The following is a 23,099-nucleotide window of genomic DNA, read 5'->3' on the forward strand; positions in this document are numbered from 1 at the left end:
CTCCTCTCCAAGTTTTGAAACTGTAGCCCCTATGGTTTGCGAGAAAAAAAATATTGAATGTGAGTTTTTGCGATTCCCATTATAAGTCAATGGGTAAAATTAATTCACTAATAAATTAATATCAATTAAACGATACAACTTTTCTCTTAGAAAAGTAATAGCACCCCATTCCCGGCCGAGCCGCACGTTTTGATGTATATATTGCGGCGGTGGCGTAAATCGTGCGGCAGTTATTACGTGCCGAAATTTTGTGAAGTGATTATTATTATATAAGTATGGCGGATTACAATAAGTGTTTTGCCATTGCATGGCAGGCACACTTAATAATAGTTATAAAGGTTATAAAGGCAGTACTAGCATTAATGGTAATTGTGTGTACACATATTCACAGCTACACCCACATACATATATAATACCAAGATTGACAATGCCAGTATTGGTGATATTTGCGTGTACACTCATTCACTCCCACATTCCTACATACACACACACACACACACACACACACACACACACACACACACACACACCCCAGCAGCAATAACAATGGCAGTATCAGTACTGATAGTATTTGCGCGTACCCACACACATTCATATCCACACACCCATCCATTATGTACACTACACACACACACACACACACACACACACAACATGCACACATATCAACTGAGGCGAGCAGCAAGCTCTTCATCATCCTCCGACGTGCCGTGCACCGAACGTCGATGGCCTGCAGCCCCGCGCCGCGCCACAAGGCGATGCGGGACTGCAGACCGCCGACGCCGGGCTAGAAAAACGGCTTACACCACCCTATGCCGCGGCGTGTGACGGGAGCCATCGCCCCCCAGCCCCGCACCTCCATGCGGGTTGCGGAGCGGCAGCCCCCGCCGAGCGCCGCGACATAGTCCACCCCCAGTTCCCATACAATACAGCACTACCCCCAAAGAAAAAAAACTAAAACAAATAGTAAATAACCATGTAAATAAAACTAAGGATATCATAAACTATTTGCGTTGGTAATTACAGAAAGAAAAACGTTGTAATAAGAGTTTTTAAAAAAAAGAAAAACTGAAGAGAGAGAAAAAAAAAAAGTAAAAGAAAAAGAGAAATGAACTTTTCAGTCATGGGCCTGTTTACTACCTGGGCCGCTACTACTACTTAGCATAGCCACCCGTTAGCTACAGTCCAAACAATTGCGGGGGTGGATAATACCTGGGTAGCTAAGTATGCTATCATTGCCACCCACTGACTACAATTCAAACTATAATGAGCTTTAGTCAGACACATATATATTATTCGTTTTTATACCATTTCCCCCCTATACCAAACCCTCCAGACAGTCAACTTGAGTACCATGTAGTATACTGTTGTTAGATTCTGCTCAGTCTTGTTTTAGTTTGTGTTACCGTAGCCATGTTGATCATGGTGAAGATGGGAATTTCTCCGGGTATTCCCTACGTAGAAACTCCGTGGCCGTTTCCACCAAGGTAAACGATTTGGTTGTTCCCGAGCGTGCGTCGAGGCGGAACGTTGATGGATACAGGAGCCCGTACTTTATCCCGGTGCCTTTTAGCTGCCGTTTCAGGGGAAGAAAAGCCATTCTTCTCTGGTGCACAGCAGCCGATACGTCGGGGAACAGCATTATTCTGCTGGTTCCATACAGAAGCTCCTTCTGACGAGCTGTGTCCAGGATACGGGTCACGTCTCTGAGCCGCTGGAATGTAACCACAAAAACAGTTGCCTGCTTCTGGGGGTTCTTCTGCTGCTGGCGGTAGGCCGTCTCGACCTCTATGGAGCCGGCGTCGAATCCCAGGATCTCTGGAAGCCATTTCTCCAAGAAGCCCTACAGCATTGTTCTTCTCCTCTCCAATCGGGAACCCAACCACTCGTAGGTTTCTTCGTAGAAGTTTGTTCTCGTAGAAGTCTAGCTTGTTTCTTAATTCTGTGAGATCTTTCTGGTGCTTCTGATCCAGCTCAGCTGCTGTCTGCCGCAGATCGACCACAGTCGCCTCGTATTCTGCGCATTTAGTTTCCACCGCCGTCAGCTTTGTTTTAGTCTGGGCTGCGTTTTTCAGAAGCTTGTCCACAGTAACCTCCAGCTTGTGTATCTGAGTCTTAATGGAGGTTTGAATTATCTCGGTAAATTTCATCATCTCCGAGGAAAACCACGGGGGTGGTTGAGATGATTGTAGCCCGTCTTCAGCCATTGTTAGCTCTCTTGAGGCTGCCGCTTCCTCCTCCAGTTGTTTTTGTCTTGCGTCTTGTAGTTTGTTTGGTTTTCTTGTTGTGCCTGACATTTAGGCTTTTTTTCCAAAGTATGTATTAGATAGAGGTAGCGTTTAGGGTATTGTAAATGGGATCACTTTTATAAAGATCCAAATAACATCGGAGGACCAAAACGGCACGTCCGTTCACTCCGCCGCCATTTTTGGGGCTCTTCTGTGTTACATGTTAAAGTTCAAGGTTCAAAGGTATTTGTGAACAATACAGTTGAAAAGTAAAAGGCATGTGAAATTCATTGTGCACTAAAACAAGATAAGTCCGATGACAGATCTCTGTATCTGTCAGTCATTTCCTCTTATATGCCCATTTGATTGATTGAATACTTTATTAGGTTTGCAAATTAATAATAGCACAAGTACAGCCAGACATCTGGTCTAAAAGGATAACATAAGAAAGTCCATCGTGATGCGATGTGTTGTGAGCTCGTAGATCGGCTATTTTCAAATAGTGGTTTATGTATGTTTTATACAATTATAATATCTGCAAAATAACTAGTAACCAAAGGTTTCAAATAATTGTAGTGGAGAAAAAGTACAATATTTGGCTCCGAGATGCAGTGGAGTAGAAGTAAAAGTACTGGAAATTGAAAATACTAAGGTAAAAGTACCTCAAAATCAATACTTAGTTACTTTACACCACTAATACATTTCCCCCCCACCTGACATCAGCGATAGTCACCAGTGTGTGTCAGTGAAAGTGTATGTGAAGGTGTGTAGGTGTGTGTAAGAATCAGGGTCATCCCAGCTGTGAGACCCTGAGGTAAAGCCCTCACGAGCCAGAGCCCTGGCACACTCACACCTCTCTGGGATGTCAGGAAGCTGCTGGAAGCCCCGCCTCACACAGGTCAGATCAGCAGACAGGTTGAATGGTGAAGTGTTGTGGTCCAGGATCACAGGAGTGTAAGAGACGATGTCCTTTATCTTGTCCCAGACTCTGAAGGCCAGGTTGCCCAGGTGCTTGGCCTCGTCTATCAGCGCTCCTGAGACCGGCCGAGGGCAGGACGGGGTGAGATGGACTCTTTCCAATGTGGTCTTGTAGTTCTGCAGGAACGAGATGTAGTCGTCTGTTCTCAGTTGGTCCTCTGCGGCTCGGATTCTATCTGAGAGGGTCACCATGTCTCTGTTCAGTTCCTCAATCCTCTCCTTTATCTCATGACTCTTCTGTGTCTCTTCCTCCCTCAGAGCAGAAATCCTGGCCTCCTCTTCCTCTCGTAGGAACTGATGAAGGATCTTAAACTGTTCCTTAATCTGCATCTCTGTGTTCTGGACCTGAAACCTGATGCATTTTTCAGCTAGGTCGTAATTTGTTTTAACATCATCAAAGTCCTCCAGCTTCTCCTTTAAAGGCTTCAATGATTCCTGGACTTTCCAACGCCACGACGCTTCATCTATGGTTAAGAACATGTGACCGGTGTGTCTTTCTGAATACCGACACACGAGACACACCAGCTGTTTATCTTGCACACAGAAGAGCTTGAGCTTCTCCCCGTGCGCGGCACAGATGTCCTCTGAGGTCACGGATGAGGTGCACCAGCATTTCTCCTCCAAGAGATTCTCACTCAGGTTCTTCACTACCAAGTTTGTAGGAGGATGGTCACTGGAGGATCTTGTTTTACAAACAGGACATTCATTTGAAGATGTTTCCATCCACCATTCCTGCACACAGAGTTTACAGAAGCTGTGGCAGCATGACAACACAACAGGATGTTGAAAGATGTCATGACACACAGGACAGGTGAGCTCTTCTTCCAGACGAGTCAAACGTAGAGCCATTTTTGTCTGCAGTCACTTTCTGTTACACCAGGAATACTGGAAGAGAAATAACAACAACACGAGTAACAATTACTAGTTGTAATAATAGTATAGTGTTGAAGTAGATTTATAGTAGTAGCAGCAGCAATAGTACAAATACATGACTACAACTAAAAATGTGTTCCAAGTCTTACAAAACGACACAGAATTCAAGCTTAGTGAGTTAGCCATCTTTGTGAAAAAAAAAAAAAAAAACCTGGCTGACTAAATATGAATAATAGTGCTAATCATATCCAACAATTATATACCGTTAGGATTTACAGTATTGGCCACATGTGATGGGGGAATGGTTCCATAAACCCATAAGGGCTGAGGTTATATGTAATAACAACTTGAACCTTTTTTGACAAAGTGATTCAAACAAAACTGTCTCATATCAATAGGGAACAGAAGTGTGATGTCACTACCGCTAGATGGCGCTATTAAGGTGGTTCGTGCTGTTATTTTTGGGTATTGAATTCGCCATTGGGGAATCTTAGATCGCCGCATATAAGAACAATACTTATAATACTGCAATATAGAAATACTCTGTTAGAAGTAAAAGTCTGGAATTCAAAAAGTACTTGATTGAGTAAAAGTATGAAAGTATTGGCATTAAAGTACAAAATGTTTGATGTTGTGACTGCTTGTAGATTTTCAAATAGCCTCTATAAATGGGGCTAAAGTGGATTAATGTATGTTTTATATATTATAATTGTATATCTGCAACTTGTAACTAAAGTAAAAGCACAACATTTGCCTCTGTAGTGGACTAGAAGTAAAATGACTGAAAACTGAAAATACTCAAGTAAAATACAAATACCTCAAAACTGTAAGTAAACGTGCTTAGTTAATTTACACCACTGCTTCCACGTTTATTAACGTTTGATATTTTGATAATTAATCATGTTTCACTATGTTTACAGTTTACAGTTTAGGCATTTAGCAGACGCTGTTAATCCAAACTGACTAGTAACACATTCATGAAAAAGAAAATCACTTTTGAACACAACAAATAGTGTAAAAGCGATAGGCTTATAGGCTCCACTCTATGCTGTGACAGCTGCTGCGTTCTGCTGGGGAAACTGGACAACAGGGGCATTTCTGCCTAATAGACCCCATGGACAGTCTTTTTGGATCAATATAAGTAGGAACATGAGCCTAGAAGTGATTTAGGGCAGAGTTGTCCTTTAATACTATATATGGCCTATATATATTTTTTCTTTTTTTCCCATATACTTGGTAAGTAAAATGCTAACCAGTTACAATTACTGACATTTGAATGGGCTTGTTAGTTACTAATAAACAGATACTTTATGTGAAGAAATCACATTATCTATATTCTCTTACCTGTATCTTAGGATCCTACTCCAGCAGTGTTTTCTCAGAAGGTCACATTGAAGAAGAGTGCAGCCTGGAAGTTGAACTGTGTGTCTCTGTGGTCTCTGTGTGACTCTGAGCAGTGACTGAACAGGACAGAGTGTGTTGTGTTGGAGTAGGAAACTAGGTAGGCATATAAGTAGCAGACAGTAGCTTTTGTCTTGGGGTGGAGAAACACCTCCTCCAGTTAACTACAGCCATGGGTTCATCTTTAATGTGAAAGCCTCATGACTAAAGACACCTTGATGATGATGATGATGATGATGATGATGATGATGATTGAGTCAGCTGCATTTAAATAGATAACACGTGATTCACTCAAAGCATCTTAATCAAGGCAATCCAATCATTTCTCTCTTTTACCAGCAGTCACCAGCCACTGGAGTCTGGAGTATTAGTGTGGTGGTGTTCACCTAACCTCGCCCACCAGGCCTTCTGGGGGAATTCAAGCCTGGTGTTCGTTCACAACAGGCCGCTTTGTTTCCACCTAAAGCGCGGAGACCACTAGAAGAAGTGGCGTCGCTTTGATTTGGTTCCCCCTGTTTGTTTCCCCTATCGCTATTAAAATGCTTGAGTGGCCTAAAGTAGTCTTGCCAGTCGCTACGATGTACCAAACACATTTTTCAAAAGCAAAACTACACCGCATCAAGGAGTTTATTAGGTAGGCCCTAAAAGTATGTCCTTGAGCGCAGGGGAATATTTTGGGTTAAAACTGAATCCGGTTTGATCTTTCCGGCAAATTGTAGTCCTTTGAGGACTACAACATGACGTGTTGTGGTTTCCGCTCCAAACCGGTTACAACCCCGAAAAGTGAAGTGATCCCAGACTAGTGTTCACCTACAGAAACACACTGGAGTAGTGTCGTTTTCCTCCTCCAAGGTTAGCAGACACATTCATAAAACACGCCCTTGTATGCAGAGGCTCAGAGACACAAACTGATTTTAACTGTTCATAAACGATTTCCTAGGACTATGTTTAATATCAGCAGGTGGGACAAATTCATGGACCACTAGACTTGTCCATTTGGTTCCATCTGTACCCTTGCGGTGATCAATTTGGAGGGGCGCCGAAAGAAATCCCTCATAATATGGGGTTGTGCTAGAAAAAAGTTTGAGAACCCGCAATCTAGATCAGTGGTTCTCAGCCTGTCGGTCAGGACCCCTAGGTGGGTCCCCAAATTATTTTGGGGGGTCCCCAGATGATTAACCTAATGTGCAACCTAATGTTGTTTTCTCACTCAACAGTAAACAAAACAACATAACGTTTAAGTGTTTAGAGGGTGTCTGCACATTTCTAAAGTGATAATTTAAGGACTTTTCAATACCTCTGAAATGACAAATTAAACATTGGCCAAATTGTTAAATATTAGAGGCAGAAATTGTGAAAATAGCAGATCTACATGCTCACAACAAGCATGTAGATCTGCTATTTTCACAATGAGAATAGAACACAGTGTGTACACTGTGTGTATGTTTTCTTGGAGTGGTCCACACAAGGAAATCCTGCAGGATCTCCAAACCTACTACGAGGAAATCCGTCCCCATAACGTACAAACCATGACCGGTTCTTCCTGGGGTCACTGGGCAAGGGAGTCCAGGCCTCGAACGCCTTAAGCACTTCACCACAAATTCCAGTGCACAACCTTGACGTGTACTGCGATACGACAAGCGCTGATGAGCACTACTACACTTATTTTCTTTTTAACTTTATTTTTCAGTTTTATGATACGATACAAGACAAACATCACACACAAACACTCCTTCCCTCCAACCCCCTACCCCCCTTGGGTTCCAGAGAAAAAAGAAAAACAGACAAATAAGACAAAAAAAAAAAACACAAACACAAAAAGCAGTGGGACAAAATGCACTTCTAAAAAAAAAGAGAGAAAAAAGGGCCCTTGTAAAAAAAAGTGTTTTGTAAATTCCGGCATCCAAACAGCCTTACTTTCTAAGGGGGGTGCTTATTAGCTGAGTGGCCAGCTCAGTTAAATAGGTAACTAATGTGTTATGGCATTCAATAAATACATGATTCTTAATTGTGCAAAATACAACTATGCCATTTACTATAAAGTGCAAATACTTTGTGCAAACCAATTCACTCACAAAAATCTGTAACAGAGGACCTCTCTGTTACAAGGTTTTATTGCGACCATAGGTCGCAGTATACTATCAGAACCGTCACATCTTGTCCGTGTCTGTCTGGACAGCCGGATGGGTAACACTTTTTTGTTGATTGACTCTCACGCTCTGACATCACTCTCTGTCATTACTGTGATGTCATGGGAACCAAATCCCTTGTATTGCCATATGGAGATCCCTGTGATGCCATTGGAACCACATCCCTTTGATGCCCATATATGAGACATGGAGATCCCTGTTATGTGTCAACGGAACCAAATCCCTTTTATAGCCATATATGGAGATCCCTGTGATGCCAGGGGAACCAAATCCATTTTATGCCCATATACGGAGATATGGAGATCCCTGTGATGTCAGGGCAACCAAATCCCTTTTATTGCCATATAAGTCGCTTGTCGTGTTTCTTTCTTGTTTCTCGTATTTTGGACCTGAGTCTGTTAATAAAGATATAATATATATTTGCATATTTCGAAAGACAATTTAATGACTTTTAAGTCCTTAATTTGGTCAAATTGTCAAATATTATGTGAGAAAGAGGCAAACACGTGCACGTGCCGTGTGTGAGGGAATAATTATGGTATTATCAGACATCCCAAGTCTCCCGGATGTTGCGGGAGTATCCCTGAAATCAGCGTCTCCTCCCGGACACCCGCAAGTGGCACTAAACCTCCCGGAAATGCCTGCCATATCCGTCTGGATCCGGTCTAGAACCGGATCTGTGACCCGCGATGCAAATAAATGTGTTCTCATTCGTCGTCGAACTGTCAATCTGGCAAATTAATGATTTGTCATTCGCTGTGGGAGATGTGGGCGTCTAAAAGTGACCAACCACCGGTCTCAGATGCAGGTTCTCAGGTAAGCGGGAAGGATAGCTCATAACCGTAAACAGACAGGTTTTGACAGCTGCTTAATATGAATAAAATAACAGTACTTTACAACTGTCGGTTCTTTTTCGCTGGACATACAACTGGACATATAGCTGCAGTGCGTCAGCCTGTGCAACGCACGGCAGCCTGTGTGTCTCACTGTGAGAGTGACAGAACTTTATCCCAAATAGGTAAGAAATACATCATGCTATAAATTTACCGGATTATATTAAGCCTAAAATGGTTCCGCTGCCGTGCCGAAGAGTTTTTAACAGTTTTTAACCTTTTTTAACCGTAGAAAAATGGGACCTCCCGGAAATGCTGATCTCCAAGTTGGGATGTCTGTATTATTATGTTCTGACAAAAACACTGGCTGAAGGGATGGAACCTTCTGATTGGTTGCGAGGCTGTTTCAGACTGAAACTTTAAAATAGAATGACCAAAAATTCACTAGACCTTTAAAAAGATGTTTTTCTTTTTAATCCTTTTGACAAATATACAAATATATAGGGTCATGTATTTGCTTTTTAGCTTTTGAGCGAAGCGGACAGCTCAGAACACACCTTCCAAAATCAGTCCTGCAGTCACGTGATCAGGAAGCGTGAAAATTCAGACTCTAACTCTGGCTGGCTGAGCTAGGCTCACATCACGTTCGTTTGCACTCGCCGGTGCAAGTCATGACGCAATTCCAATGCTCTTGTCGCTGTGGGCTTCTGTAGTTGCTCTGTGTGCCCCGCCTTTTCTCACATCGCTGTTTCAAACGACCATCATTTCGACAACGGAGCGCCGGGACGGTTAGCGACTCACCCCACGGAGGTTAGGGTAATGGTTAGGTTTGGGTGTCGAAAAGATGACACATAGAAACAGCGAAACACTCCCTCCCTCCCTCCCTTCTCCCGTTTGCACAGTTGAATGTACGAGCAGCAAGCATTCTTTAAAGACCCAGTGACACAAACAAATAAGTATGGTCTCTTTACGCTGGTATATGCTCCAATAACATTTCAGATTTAAGGATTAATATGTTTTGGACGAAATCAAGGCATGGAAGTCTATTTCTCACTGCCTGCATGTGTTTTGCCCCATACCAATCTTTTTACAACACCAACGGCGCAACACCTGTGGATGCTGCGAGATGGAAAAAGTACTCTACTCAAATGTTTTACCTAAGTAAAAGTACTGTTACAAGTAAAACAAGGCCTGTGTTTGCATGTGTTAACCTACTGTGTTACTGTAAAAGTACCAAGTATTGCCATCTAAATATACTTAAGTAAAAATACCCAAATGGTGGAAAATTACATCACAATCATTGTAGTGGTGTAAAAGTACAATATTTGCATTTTGAGTATTTACAAACAGTTATTGTTGGCGTGATATGGCCAGTCATCAGTTTTGTAACGTAACTAAAGTACATTTAAAAGTACTTAGTACTTGCATTCCAGGTACTTTATAAACAATAGATGTTTTGTCCTTATGTAAGGGTATCATAGCCTAGGCCTACTAATGATCGCCATTGATATTTTGATAGCAATAGGCTACTTGACCAAACACTGCAATATAGAAATATATAGAAAACAAGTGAAAGTTCAGAATTCAAAATGTATATGAGTAAAAGTACAAAAGTGTTGGCATCAACATTTAGTAACAAGTAAAAGTACAAAATGTTTGACCCACGGGTGGGTCGTGATTAGGCCTATAGCATAGTAAATTGACTGATTGAATAATTTGTTAAACAGAAATGCAAAACAGTCAAGTACATTGGTGTAGCCGAATTTAATATTCTTTGTTATGCTAAAGAAAATGACAAGCGAAACAGCTTAAAATTTAAATATTTCAATTCTAGTTTTCCAATAAAATCAATCATTCAATATCAGAATCATATTTATTGTCACATCACAGGTTTACAGGTATAAAACAGTGGCTGAAATAAGCTCAACAAGCTCCATATCGTTTGGTTATATCCAAGCGAAGGAGAGAAGAAGGGGGGTTGGGAAGATCAATCAATCAATTCAATTCAATTCAATTCAAAATGTAATGATAAATTACATACTAAAGCATATTATCGATAATCACATCATTATATAATCAATCAATATCTAATCCTGTCACGATAACAAAGTGACCAAATTTTACATTAAAAAAAAAAAGAAAAAAAGATCAATAACATCTCTCTATCCGTCTGTCTGTTTGTCAGTCCTTCTGGAATGATTGATTAAAAATAATGACTTGAATCAATCAATACAAAATCAATAGCTTCAAAATTCCCAATAGTCAATAATGTCACTAGACAGACAGACTAGATCTGTGGTTTTCCAGAGTGACACAGATCTTCCCTGGTAACACCTTCACAGACACACCATCATCTTCATCAAAATTCAGAAGGTGGGGAAACATTCTCTCAGTGAAAGTATGTGTGAAGGTGTGTAGGTGTGTGTTGGTATCAGGGTCAGAGAAGGACAGTTTTCCTCTGTTCCAGTCCAGCTGGACTCTGATCCTCCGGAGCTTCTGCTTCACTGGGAGAACAGTGACACAAGTGCCAGGCCCGAATACTCTGTGTTGACCTTTAAACAACTGAATATTCCAGGATTTATCCCCCTTTTCCCCCTTCCTCTGACAAGACTCTGCACACACACCCAGTGCCCAGTTTCTATTGTCTCCAACCTCAATATCCCAGCTGTGAGACCCTGACTGAAAGCCCTCAGAACCAAGAACAATGGAATGATAGTCAAATCTCTCTGGGTTGTCAGGAAGCTGCAGTCTCTCTTCATATTTCAAATATTTCACACTGGTCAGATCAGCAGACAGGCTGTATCGAAAAGGGGCAGTGTTGGGGTCCAGAATGACAGGAGTGTAGGAGACAATGTCCTTCATCTTGTACCAGACTCTGAAGGCCAGGTTGTCCAGATGTTTGGCCTCGTCTATCAGAGCTCCTGAGACTGGCTGAGGGCAGGGTGGGGTGAACTGGACTCTTTCCATTGTGGTCTTGCAGTTCTGCAGGAACAAGACATGGTCGTCTTCTCTCAGCTGGTCCTCTGTGGCTCTGATTGCATTTGAGAGAGTCATCATGTCTCTGTTCAGCCCATCTATCCTCTTCTTTATCTCCTGACTCTTCTGTGACTCTTCAACCCTCAGAATGGCCATCATGGTCTCCTCTTGCTCTTGTAGGGACTCATGAAGTTTCTTAAACTGTTCCTTAATCTGCATCTCTGTGTTCTGGGCCTGAACCTTGATGTGTTTTTCTGTTTGGTCATAACCTTTTTTCACTTCATCAAATACCTTCAGTTTGTCCTTTAAAGGCATCAGTAAGTCCTGGACTTTCTGTTTGCAATGCCCTGATGCTTCATCTACAGGTAAGAACTTGTGTCCGGCGTGTTTTCCAGAATCACGACATACGAGACACGCCAGCTGTTTATCGTTCAGACAGAAGAGTCTGAGCTTCTCTCCGTGTGTGGCACAGAGGACCTCCGAACTCACAGATGAGGTGCTTTGGCGCTTCTCCTCCAAGAGGTTCTCACACAGGTTCTTCAACACCAAGTTTGTAGGAGGTTGGTTACCGGAGGATATTGTTTTACAAACAGGACAATTCTTTGTTGGTCTTCCTTTCCACCATTCCTGCAGGCAGTCTTTGCAGAAGCTGTGGCTGCACGACAGCAGAACAGGATGTTTAAAGATGTCACAGCACACAGGACAGGTGAGCTCCTCTTCCTGACGAGTCAAACGGGAAGCCATTTTATCTGCGGTCACACTCCCTGGTCTGGAATGTTCCCTAGGGCTGGAAGAGAAATCAACAACGACAACATTCTGAGTAGAGTATTCATATTTTCTAGTTATATCTTATCCCACCTGCCCAGCCCGACTGCCTGTCTGGTGTCTTTGAGGCATCTTTGGTGTTGAACAATACACCATATTTACCGGGCCAGGTTTGCATTTTGCATCGACAAACCGGGGTGGTATTTCATTAACATAATGGTAAGATGGCCGCCATGTGAATATGGTCTATAGATCAAGTACACTAGCGCCTTTAAGATGGAACTCATTTTCTAATTACATAATAAATACAAACACAAATTTCATCTTTAAGAAACAGTTAAAAGAACAACCAAGTCTGTAATACCCCGAGGCACAAAGTTGTATATGTTGTACGTGACTTTGGTTTAGTTTTAATTGTAGCCGACTAATACATTTATTGCATCTTTATTTTTTATTTGCATTATAGTGAGTGAATGTAAAGTTGATGTAATTAATGTTTTTGTTCTTCTGATCCCAGGAACATTAGAGCCTTTATCATGGCAAAAGCAAACAATAAAACATTGTCTGAGAAACAACAACCATTTGTTTCTCTCATGTACGAGACTACCAGTACACAAGATGCAACAATAAAGAACACATTGAAACTTATTAGTATTAGTATTTGTTGTGGTTTTAGTAGTGACTGTACTAACAACAACAACTACTACTACGAGTAGGTTATTAGTTATTTAGTAAATTTAGTGACAGTAGTAACAATAGGACTAATATTTGCTGTAACAGTAGCTGCAGTAAAACTATTTTAAGTAGAAGTAGTTGTTCTGTGTTCTTACCTCAGATTGTAGCAGCAGACACTGAAAGATCAATTCAATTGTCAAGTCTGACGAGTGAATCTCAGTCTTCCAAAAAGGCTGAATGACTGAACAAGGAAATGTACTTACGAACCCAGTTATTATCAATTCTTTGAAAATTTGGAACCAAATTCAGTCTTTTCTTAAACTGCCCAAAGTCTACTTGGATAGTCCAATCTGTCGGAACCACGCCTTCCCTGCAGCCTTGTCAGACCGTGTGTTTTCCATTTGGAAGGATAAAAATATTGTCACTATTTTAGACCTGTATTCCGAGGGTATCCTCATGTCATTTCAACAACTGCAAAGGGCTCATAATTTACCGTCAGCTCACCACTTTAGATTTCTCCAGATCAGAGCATACCTTCGGACTCATATACCCCACTTTGAACAGTTAACAAGACATAACACATTAGACAGTATTCTTCTGCATACACCTGGCATTAAGGGCTCGGTCTCCTTCTTTTACGACATCCTCCATGCTTCTGTGCCAACATCCAGTGATAAATCTAGGATCGACTGGGAGAAGGATTTGAACATTCCAATTCCAGAGGATGTATGGGAGTCAATCCTGAGCAATATACACTCCAGCTCCATAAACGCTAGACACACTTTGGTTCAATTCAAAGTAGTCCACAGACTACACTACTCAAAGTCAAGGTTACACGCCATATACCCTAATACCTCTCCCTTGTGTGATAAATGTAAACTTGAGACAGGCACACTTGCCCATCAGTTCTGGTTCTGCCCAAAACTGAATTCCTACTGGTCCCTCATTTTTGATTACCTATCAAAAGCCCTTAAAAAAACCATTGACCCTGATCCACTATTGGCTATGTTTGGACATGTTACCTTCAATCCTTCTATTAAATCATCCGAAGGCCGAGCGATCTCCCTTTGCACATTGTTGGCTAAACGTCTAATTTTACAACAATGGAAATCTGAATCTAGCCCTTCATTCAAGCAATGGCTCAGAGACCTGGGCAACGTGCTCCATATGGAGAGAATTCGGTACTCAATTATTAAGAAGGACGATCTCTTTATGAAAATATGGCAGCCTCTGCTGGATAGGTGGTCAGTCTCCTGTGACAGAGCCCGTGACCGGGGTGTCCCCTCAAATGCCTGAGAACAGTCTGGGTTTTATTTCCCTGAATCCCGCTTATATTATTAGCTAAGGTTTTCTTTCCTGGATGCTGTCAACAACTACTTTTACTTTTATTGTTCTCTCTTTGGCTGATTTTTTTGTCTTTTTGTTTTGGTCTGTCTTTGTCTTTTTGTCTGTTTTTTCTTGTGTTTCCTATGTAAAAGGGGAAACTGACTTTTTGACCTGTGTTGTACTTTGCTACTTACCCCCAATAAAACTATATTAAAATAACAAGGAAATGTACTTGTTCAGCACACCCTGCTACACACACGCACGCACGCACGCACGCACGCACGCACGCACGCACACACACACACACACACACACACACACACACACACACACACACGCACATACCAAACCTTGGCTCCAGCATGCATGTGCTTGCCTGCCTACATAATTAACATGCCCCGCAATGGTGCAATACCCGTTTCTCCACCACACATTTCTGCACTAAACACTTTGGCAGGTGTCAAAATATAATACAAACTGTTGAAAATGGGGAACATAATACAGTTGGAGAGGGTACAGCATTGTGTAAATAGAGCTATGTCACATTGTGTCGTTATATTGGAACAAAAAAGCAGCATATGTTTTTTTCTCAATATGATTTAAATACTGTTGCATACAAAAAAGCCTGAGATTCATAATGCATTTAAAGGTAGCTCTGTTTATGTACAGTATGTGCAGTATAGCAGGTCTAGTGACACACTCTGGCTGGCACATGTTGACTTGACTGTTCATAGCTGTAGATATCCAAAGAGAGAACAGTGATTAACTGATTATCAGTAGGCTAACTGTAGGATAAATAGTATATAAATGTATAGTTTCTCAATTATGATTATTTTAATTGTAGCTATTATTATATAACAATGTAATATTTAATAAAACAAATGAGTTTTTGTTAAGTGGGCTAGTTTGGAATATAGTTAGGCCTATGTATAGTTCAAAGCAGTTCATTTAAATTATGATGTTTTTTAGGTGTTTATATCATATGCTTTAGATATGCTATGCAGTAACACTAACAGGTTTATTGGAATGTTTCATAGAGGCTAGACAGGCCAGGGGGCGGGGCCTGCTCCCCAAGTGAGAAGTCATTGTACATATATCATAAAACCCAATTCCAACAGACTAAGAAACATTGTGATCACATTTTACTCCATCTCTCTTTAGGGCTAGGCAAGTCCATTTTATTTGTATACAGCAGATTTCAGCACAAGGCAATTCAAAAAACATGGAGACAGCAAAGTTAAGACAGAAAAAAAAAAAAAACATAAACAATAAAAAAAGAGAAAAAAAAACCCAGCAGAACAACGGTAGAAGCCTAGATTTTAAAGGTGAATCAAAATGGCCTGTTCAAAGTTCGTAATTAATAGAAAATCGGCATTTCGTAACGTAAAGTGTGCTCTGCACTGTGACCTCTCAATGACCCCGATAAGTAACATCCTGTCAGCTCACCGTTGTCATAGAGATGGCCAGTGGTGTAAAGTAACTAAGTAGCCTACATTTACTTAATTAGTGTCTTGAGCTTAAAATGTCTCTACTTTTACTTCTACTCCACTACATCTCAGTGGCAACGGTTTATTCCACTACGATTATTTTAAAATGTATAGTTAGTTTGTAGATATTATAAGAGTATTATAAGAAAAAAAAAAACACATTAACCACTGAAGCCGTATATACATTTCGCTTCATTTGAAAATAGCCGATCTAGAAGTGGTGTATACTGTGAGCTTGTAGATCTGCTATTTTCAAAATATATTTTCTTTTACATTTTATACACATGAAAACATGAGATCAACACACTTTTACTCAAGTACATTTTGAATAACACATTTGAGTTGATGTTTTGTACCAAGACACCACACGCAGTGAAGAAGTGGCACATTCAGAGCACTGCTTGCGTGCAGTCGATAAAACAAATGATATTATCGACTATAGGCTAATTTGTTATAATTTGTCCAGAGTCCGGAGATAGTGATGAAGACTGAAGACTACAGTTCTTTTTTTTATCTTCTTCTCCTTTTTTTTTTACCCCTCTTTTTCTCCCCAATGTCGTCATTGTGCCAGTTACACTGGCACCCACCAGGAGAATGTGGATCCTTCGTCCTTCTCCTCCCGCCCAACCTTCCCCTCTGGCAGGTGCTGTCCCAGCCCGTAGGAGTACCCGCAGTGACAAATATCACCCTCCTCGCCCCGGCTTCCCTCCCCCGAACACGGGACGACTGTGTTGGCATAGACGGCACACAAAGCCGGACGGTCCTCTGTGGCTTGGATTGCGTTGGAGAGAGTCGCCATGTCTCTGTTCAGCTCCTCAATCCTCTCCTTTATCTCCTGACAGTTCTGTTTCTCTTCAACCCTCAGAATGGCAATCCTGATCTCCTCCTCCTCTCGTAGAGACTGATGAAGGTTCTGATACAGTTCCTTGATCTGCGCCTCCGTGTTCCGGGCCTGGACCTTGATGTGATGTTCCGCTAGGTCGTAATTCGTTTTAACTTGATCAAATACCTCAAGTTTCTCCTTCAAAGGCTTCAGTAAGTCTTGGACCTTCTGCTTGCAGCGCCCTGATGCTTCGCCTACAGGTGAGTACCTGTGTCCGGCGTGGCTTTCTGAATCACCACGCACAACGCACGTGAGCTCCTCTTCCTGACGACGACTCAAGCGGGAAGCCATTTTGTCTGCAGTCACACTCTTCTGATCTGGGATGTTCACTGAGGCTGTTTGAGCTGGAGGAGAATTCAACAATGATAACATTATGAGTAGCAGAATAGGCTATATTCAGTATTCCAATAGTGACCTGCAGGCCGCATTAGGTAAAAGTGAGGGCCGCATGTGGCCCCCGGGCTGCCGTTTGCTCATGTATGCTATACATTTTCACTTCGAAGCATGACAAAAATAGCATTTACAAGGTCACAACGCGTTGCAACCCATGATGACTTATCTTAGTTCTCTCCTCCACTAGACCCTACCAAACATTTTTGTCTAATTCTTATTTGTTTCCAACATTGTCAGTATATTAGCTTTATATTTGTCTATATTTAGTTTTTGTAAACAAAATCAAATCAACACTGAACAACACGGATTGATTCTTGAATTTCAAACTTACCTGCTGAAATGGAACAACTTGAATCCTTTCTTAACCTGAATCCGTCGTCAATGTGGAAAATAATATATTCTACTAATCTACTAATATAGCAAAAAATAAAGTCACAAGAGTGAGAACCAGACGTGATGAGAGCGATCCCTTGAGAACCATTTATTCTTCCAGCATGCAAGATGATGGAGTCTCTGGAACCATCTTGGTACAACATATTTATACACAACACTAAAAGGGGAGGAGTTAGAGCTGTGACATACAGCCTCACTGATTGAATCATGTGCAGTCCTTTGCATGCATGATCAACAGCCCTTTTCTCTTATGATTCAATAACACACTTCTTAAACACTAGGACAGATAGGCAGGATGCAGAAATAACAATGACTTCTCCTATCGAATACTCATCCCATGAAAATGAATTCATGAATATTTGCTACTTGTTGTTGTCACATTCCTAAGCCAATAATTTGATGACCAGCAGTGTCTCCTCAACTTATTGGCTTAGAAAGCGACAAAAACAAAAAGACAAATAAAATAAATCAATGAATTCAAGTCTCCATGGGGTGAGTAATGGATTGAAAACAAGTCATTTTTGGGGTGAACTATCCCTTTAAAGGCTGGGTGTGCTCAAGTCATTATAAAGGATGAACTGGTCTTTGACCTCTCTTGACCTCTGACTAGAACAGAGGACCTTGTTTTTTGACTGTTATGGTCAGAAATGTAAACAGCACTGGTACAGTCAGACGTTAAAGGAGTAGTTCACCCAAAAAAGGTCTATTATTATTATTATCTACAGCAGGGGTCTTCGATGTTTTTGGCCAGGGACCCCCAAACTGATGGGAAGATGGAGCAGGGACCCCCTATCTTGTAGGGTGGGGGTGGGGCTACAACATATATTGTATATTTATGTATAAAAGTTTGTTTCATGTGTAGCCTATAAACATACCATGTTATTGTGCATTCAATACTATGCTATAAAATAATAGATTAATGTTCATGCTTTTATTTTAAACATGCATGTAAGTGGCCGTACCACAGGCATTCATAAACATACCTCATTGACTGAGAACCAATGTCAATACCATCAATCTTTCACTAACAATCTGTCAATTGCACAATAAATCATGGATTTTATATATATATATATATATATATATATATATATATATATGGGCTCATGGATTATATATATATATATATATATATATATATATATATATATATATATATATATATATATATATATATATATATATATAATAGACAATTTAGACAAATGAAAGAAAATTATAATAATTCTTTCAAAATAAAAATATATAAAGTTTTCCCTTTTTTTCCCAATCATCTCTGGGACCCCCTGCAGTATCCCTGCGGACATGGACCCCCTGTGTAAGTAAGTACCCTGATCTCCAGACACTGCTGCCATCTAGACTGATAAACATTGGTCTAAAATGTGTCACCCAGCATTCCTTTGGCCATGTTTGTCAGTAGGGAGATAGGTGGGGATTTATTTAGAATCATCTTATACAGAAGAAGTAGGCTACATTCATAATTGTTGGCTTTCTAATGCACGAAAGTCCCCTAGAACAAGTAAAGATCTTTTAGTTTCTGGGTGTGTGGATGGACAGAAAACAAATGTGAAGAACTTATATACATTAAGCGCTACGAAACATTCATGATATTGGGCTCTGGAAGATACAATATATAATTTAATGTTCTTCTTTTTGTTTGTTTGTTTTGTTAGTTTTTGGGATACTTTTTTTTCTCCAATTAACATCAACACATCATCTACAAGTTTACTATGGTCGAATCTGAATTATTAATACATTTAATAAACATATTTGTAAAACAGAAGAAGAGTGTTGCCTGCAAATCTTTGATGCAATTTTAAATGTTATCTATATTGTGCAGAATTCCAAAATATTATTGCCTCTGGCTTATAGTACTGATTTCATTGAAAACTATGACGAAAAAGGTTTGTTGACTACCTTCACTGATGAAAACGAAGCTACCGTATGATGTCTCAGCATGCAACCTAGTGTGAATTCAGGCATTATGATGCCAACAATGCCTGCCAAAATACTATACCGGTACATTTTAGTCGACTGAAATCATATGATACTTAGTCGACTAATACTAGACTGAAACTAAAACATTTCAGGTGACAAAAATGTGACGAAAACGAAATGGCATTTGATTCAAAAGACTATGACTAAAACTAAATCAAAACATTTGCTGTCAAAATCAACACTGCTCTGGCTGGACCTTAAAGGGATATTCCACTTTCAACAGGGAGCAGTGGAAGGGCCTTTCTCCACATACACACCCATTGTAACTTCAAACTCCATTTTAACCATGATAGATTCATTAAAAACACCCATTATTCTTTTTTCTGGTGACTCATACTACCCTCCTAATACGTGAGCAGGCCGTGTTTTTTGGATATTTATTTTCATTTATTTTTAATAATTATTTGGGAAAATGGAAAAAATGAAATACAAAAAAAAAATATATATATTAAAAATAAATGAAGAAAGTTATCGAAAAAACACGGCATGCTCACGTATTAGGAGGGTAGTATGAGTCACCAGAAAAAAATAATGGGTGTTTTTAATGAATCTATCATGGTTAAAAAGAAGTTTGAAGTTACAATGGGTGTGTGTGGGGAGAGGCCCTTTACCAGGAGGGCCTGGTAACATTTACATCAAATATTTAAATATTCAATCAAGCTAATTAAAAATTGTTCAGGGTGTTCATAAAAGCCTGATTAGATGATAAAATTAACAAAGGTTTTTTTGAAAGTGAAATATCCCTTTAATCATTCCAAAGTAGGTCACGAAGACTCATTGAACTAACCTGCTGAGACGAGTCAGTTTGTCCCCAAAAGCCCTGCTGTTAAGGCCCATTCCCAGTACGGTAGGTGCGAGATAACGATAAAGATAGCGATAATCTGACGTCATGACGTGATAGTTTCAGTATGTGATGAGCTTATATTTCATATCTCACACCACTCCTGTAACTTTAACAAGCAAAATAATAATATTGTGATTCAGCTTTCGTCTCGTTGATACATAGTCACATTTTAAAACCACAATATTTCCTGCCACAATATATTGTTTTACACCTCTGTTTAAAACCGATTGATGAATGAACACCACAATATACAGTACATGCAATTCAATACTGAAAAACATCACCAAGTTTCAACATTTAATGCACTATTTATTTTATCATACAAGAGTGTGAAGCAAATAAGTAGGGAAAATAGGCGACCTACAAGCCCACAATGTGTCACATTGTGACGCATTGTGAGCTTGTAGATCTGCTATTTTCACATTTGCTCTAACTTTCCGTTACACATTCCAGAAAATGTATGGTCTTGGACATCTACCCAGCAGAGACGATTTGACGAACACTACACTATAAAGCATTCTAAAGTATTGATAATATCAAACCTTTCATCACAATACCAATATAATTCAAAACATAATGATAAATGATCAAATAAAACTAAAAGCATGCTATAAATAACCATCAATGAATGTCTAGTCACATCCTTATATCACTAAATTAATTGTTAACAAACTCTAAACTAATCAATGAACATCCCCGTCAAAAAAATCACATCATCCATAATAATCATAATACCAATGTATAATGTACCAGTAAGACGCCCTGTCGCGCCGGACGGAATTTGCACACAATGGAATTCATTTGCAAGTGTGATTTGAGTTGCAGTTGGTTGTTTAAGTTGGACAAAATGTGGACAAAATATTTTCTCAATATAGATATGACTGACATGTGACATCTGACATCATAGATGTCTTATGTTATAGACCACATGAGACTCACACAATATGTCCATATATGGGCATTCCAAGCTATGGGCTAAATATTGATGACATCAGGGATTTCCCTATATGGGCATACAAGGGACACAGACCAACCACACCGGTTAGACTGACACAATAAGTATTATGTATTGGCATTCCCAGATATGGGCTAAATATTGATGACATAAGGGATCTCCATATATGGGTATAAAAGGGATTCTGATAGTGTGGTTCCCCTAACAGGGCATCATCTGGGAGCGTCCATATACCGGTATGGGCATTGGGCCAAATATGGGTCAACAACGTGATGTCCCAACAATGTGATGTCACTAAACAGGTCAGCAGACAGGTCAGCAGCTATAGACATTGAGGCATTGCTCATCATCGTTTCAGGCGTTTTCATAGTTAACTGCGACCTACGGTCGCAATAATACCAGCGAATACCATTTATTACATTTCCAGTGTGACACAGATCTTCGAAGGCAACACCTTCAGAGACATACCATGAATTTCATCACCAGTACTAAAAAACGGAAAGACTCTCCCAGTGAATTGGTGCTTGAAGGTTTGTAGGTGTTTGTTGGTATCCAGGTCAGAGAAGGACACCTCTTGTCTGTCCCAGTCCAGCTGGACTCTGATCCGCCGAGGTTCACTATCCGGATCTAAGAGGTCATAGTAATGTTCAAAGTCATCAGACCATGATGAGATGCATGCTGCATAATCACCTTCCCAGAACCCTATGAACGCTTTAACAACACTGCCCTCCTCATACACACCCAGCTGCCATGCTCTATTATCTCCTACATCGACATCCCAGAAGTAACAGCCTGAGTTAAAGCCCCCAGAACCCAGGACTCCACGTGTCCATGAGTCAATCTCCTCTGGGTTGTCAGGAAGCTGCTGTCCCTCTCCAAGTCTTACACTGGTCAAATTGTCAGACAAGATAAGTCTTGGATGGGCAGTGTTGGGGTCCAGGATCACAGGAGTGTAGGAGACAATGTCTTTCATCTTGTACCAGACTCTGTAGGCCAGGTTGCCCAGGTGTTTTGCCTCGTCTATCAGTGCTCCTGGCTGTGGGTCCTGCAGGGTGAGCTGGACTCTTTCCATCGTGGTCTTGTAGTTCTGCAGGAACGAGATGTGGTCGTCCACTCTCAGCTGGTCCTCTGTGGCTCGGATTGCATCTGAGAGGATCACCATGTCTCCGTTCAGCTTCTCAATCCTCTCCTTTATCTCCAGACTCTTCTGTGACTCTTCAACCCTCAGAATGTCAATCATGGCCTCCTCTTCCTCTTGTAGGAACTGATGAAGTTGCTTAAACTGTTCCTTAATCTGTGTCTCTGTGTTCTGGGCCTGAACCTGGATGTGATTTTCTCTTTTGTTGTAATTTGTTTTACATTCATCGAAGACTTCCAGTTTCTTCTTCAAAGGCTTCAGCAATTCCTCAACTTTCTGTTTGTAACGCCCTGACACTTTGCCCACAGGTAAGAAATTGTGTCCGTCATGGTTTTCTGAATCCCAACACACGAGACACACCAGCTGTTCATCATCCAGGCAGAAGAGCCTGAGCTTCTCCCCGTGTGCGGCACAGAGGTCCTTTGAGCCCCCCAACGAGACACTCCGGAGTTTCTCCTCCAAGAAGTTCTCACACAGGTTCTTCAACACCAAGTTTGTAGGAGCATGGTCCCTGGAGGATCTTCTGTTACAAACAGGACAATCATGTGTTGGTCTTCCTGTCCACCATTCCTGCAGACAGTCTTTGCAGAAGCTGTGGCTGCACGACAGCAGAACAGGATGTTTAAAGATGTCATGGCACACCGGACAGGAGAGCTCCTCTTCCCGATGAGTCAAACAGGAAGCCATTTTGTCTGCAGTAGCACTCCCTGATCTGGAATGTTGACACGACGGGGATGAAACAACAACAATACTATATAAGTTATGATGAGTAGAAACAGTAATAATAGATTGATGTTGTAGAA

At 40.8% G+C, this 23,099-nt stretch overlaps 3 protein-coding genes across 3 annotated transcripts; all 3 read right to left on the reverse strand.

The window, feature by feature from the left end:
• Positions 1–2,957: 2,957 nt before the first annotated feature.
• LOC308300817 (E3 ubiquitin-protein ligase TRIM35-like) lies at positions 2,958–4,055 on the reverse strand (the record flags this gene model as incomplete). Its single annotated transcript, XM_080744716.1, has 1 exon — positions 2,958–4,055. The coding sequence occupies one exon, from the start codon at positions 4,053–4,055 to the stop codon at positions 2,958–2,960; it is 1,098 nt and encodes a 365-aa protein (XP_080600842.1).
• A 6,682-nt stretch (positions 4,056–10,737) lies between these two features.
• Positions 10,738–12,183, reverse strand: LOC308300818 (nuclear factor 7, ovary-like; the record flags this gene model as incomplete). The annotated part of the gene is made up of 1 exon (XM_080744717.1): positions 10,738–12,183. The coding sequence occupies one exon, from the start codon at positions 12,181–12,183 to the stop codon at positions 10,738–10,740; it is 1,446 nt and encodes a 481-aa protein (XP_080600843.1).
• An 11-nt stretch (positions 12,184–12,194) lies between these two features.
• LOC308300819 (E3 ubiquitin-protein ligase TRIM35-like) lies at positions 12,195–22,983 on the reverse strand (the record flags this gene model as incomplete). Its single annotated transcript, XM_080744718.1, has 3 exons — positions 12,195–12,226; positions 16,410–16,919; positions 21,627–22,983. The coding sequence occupies 3 exons, from the start codon at positions 22,981–22,983 to the stop codon at positions 12,195–12,197; spliced, it is 1,899 nt and encodes a 632-aa protein (XP_080600844.1).
• Positions 22,984–23,099: the final 116 nt, after the last annotated feature.

The sequence above is a fragment of the Nannobrachium achirus genome (genome assembly GCF_963921795.1).
Source record: "Nannobrachium achirus genome assembly, chromosome: 16".
Lineage (NCBI taxonomy): Eukaryota > Metazoa > Chordata > Actinopteri > Myctophiformes > Myctophidae > Nannobrachium > Nannobrachium achirus.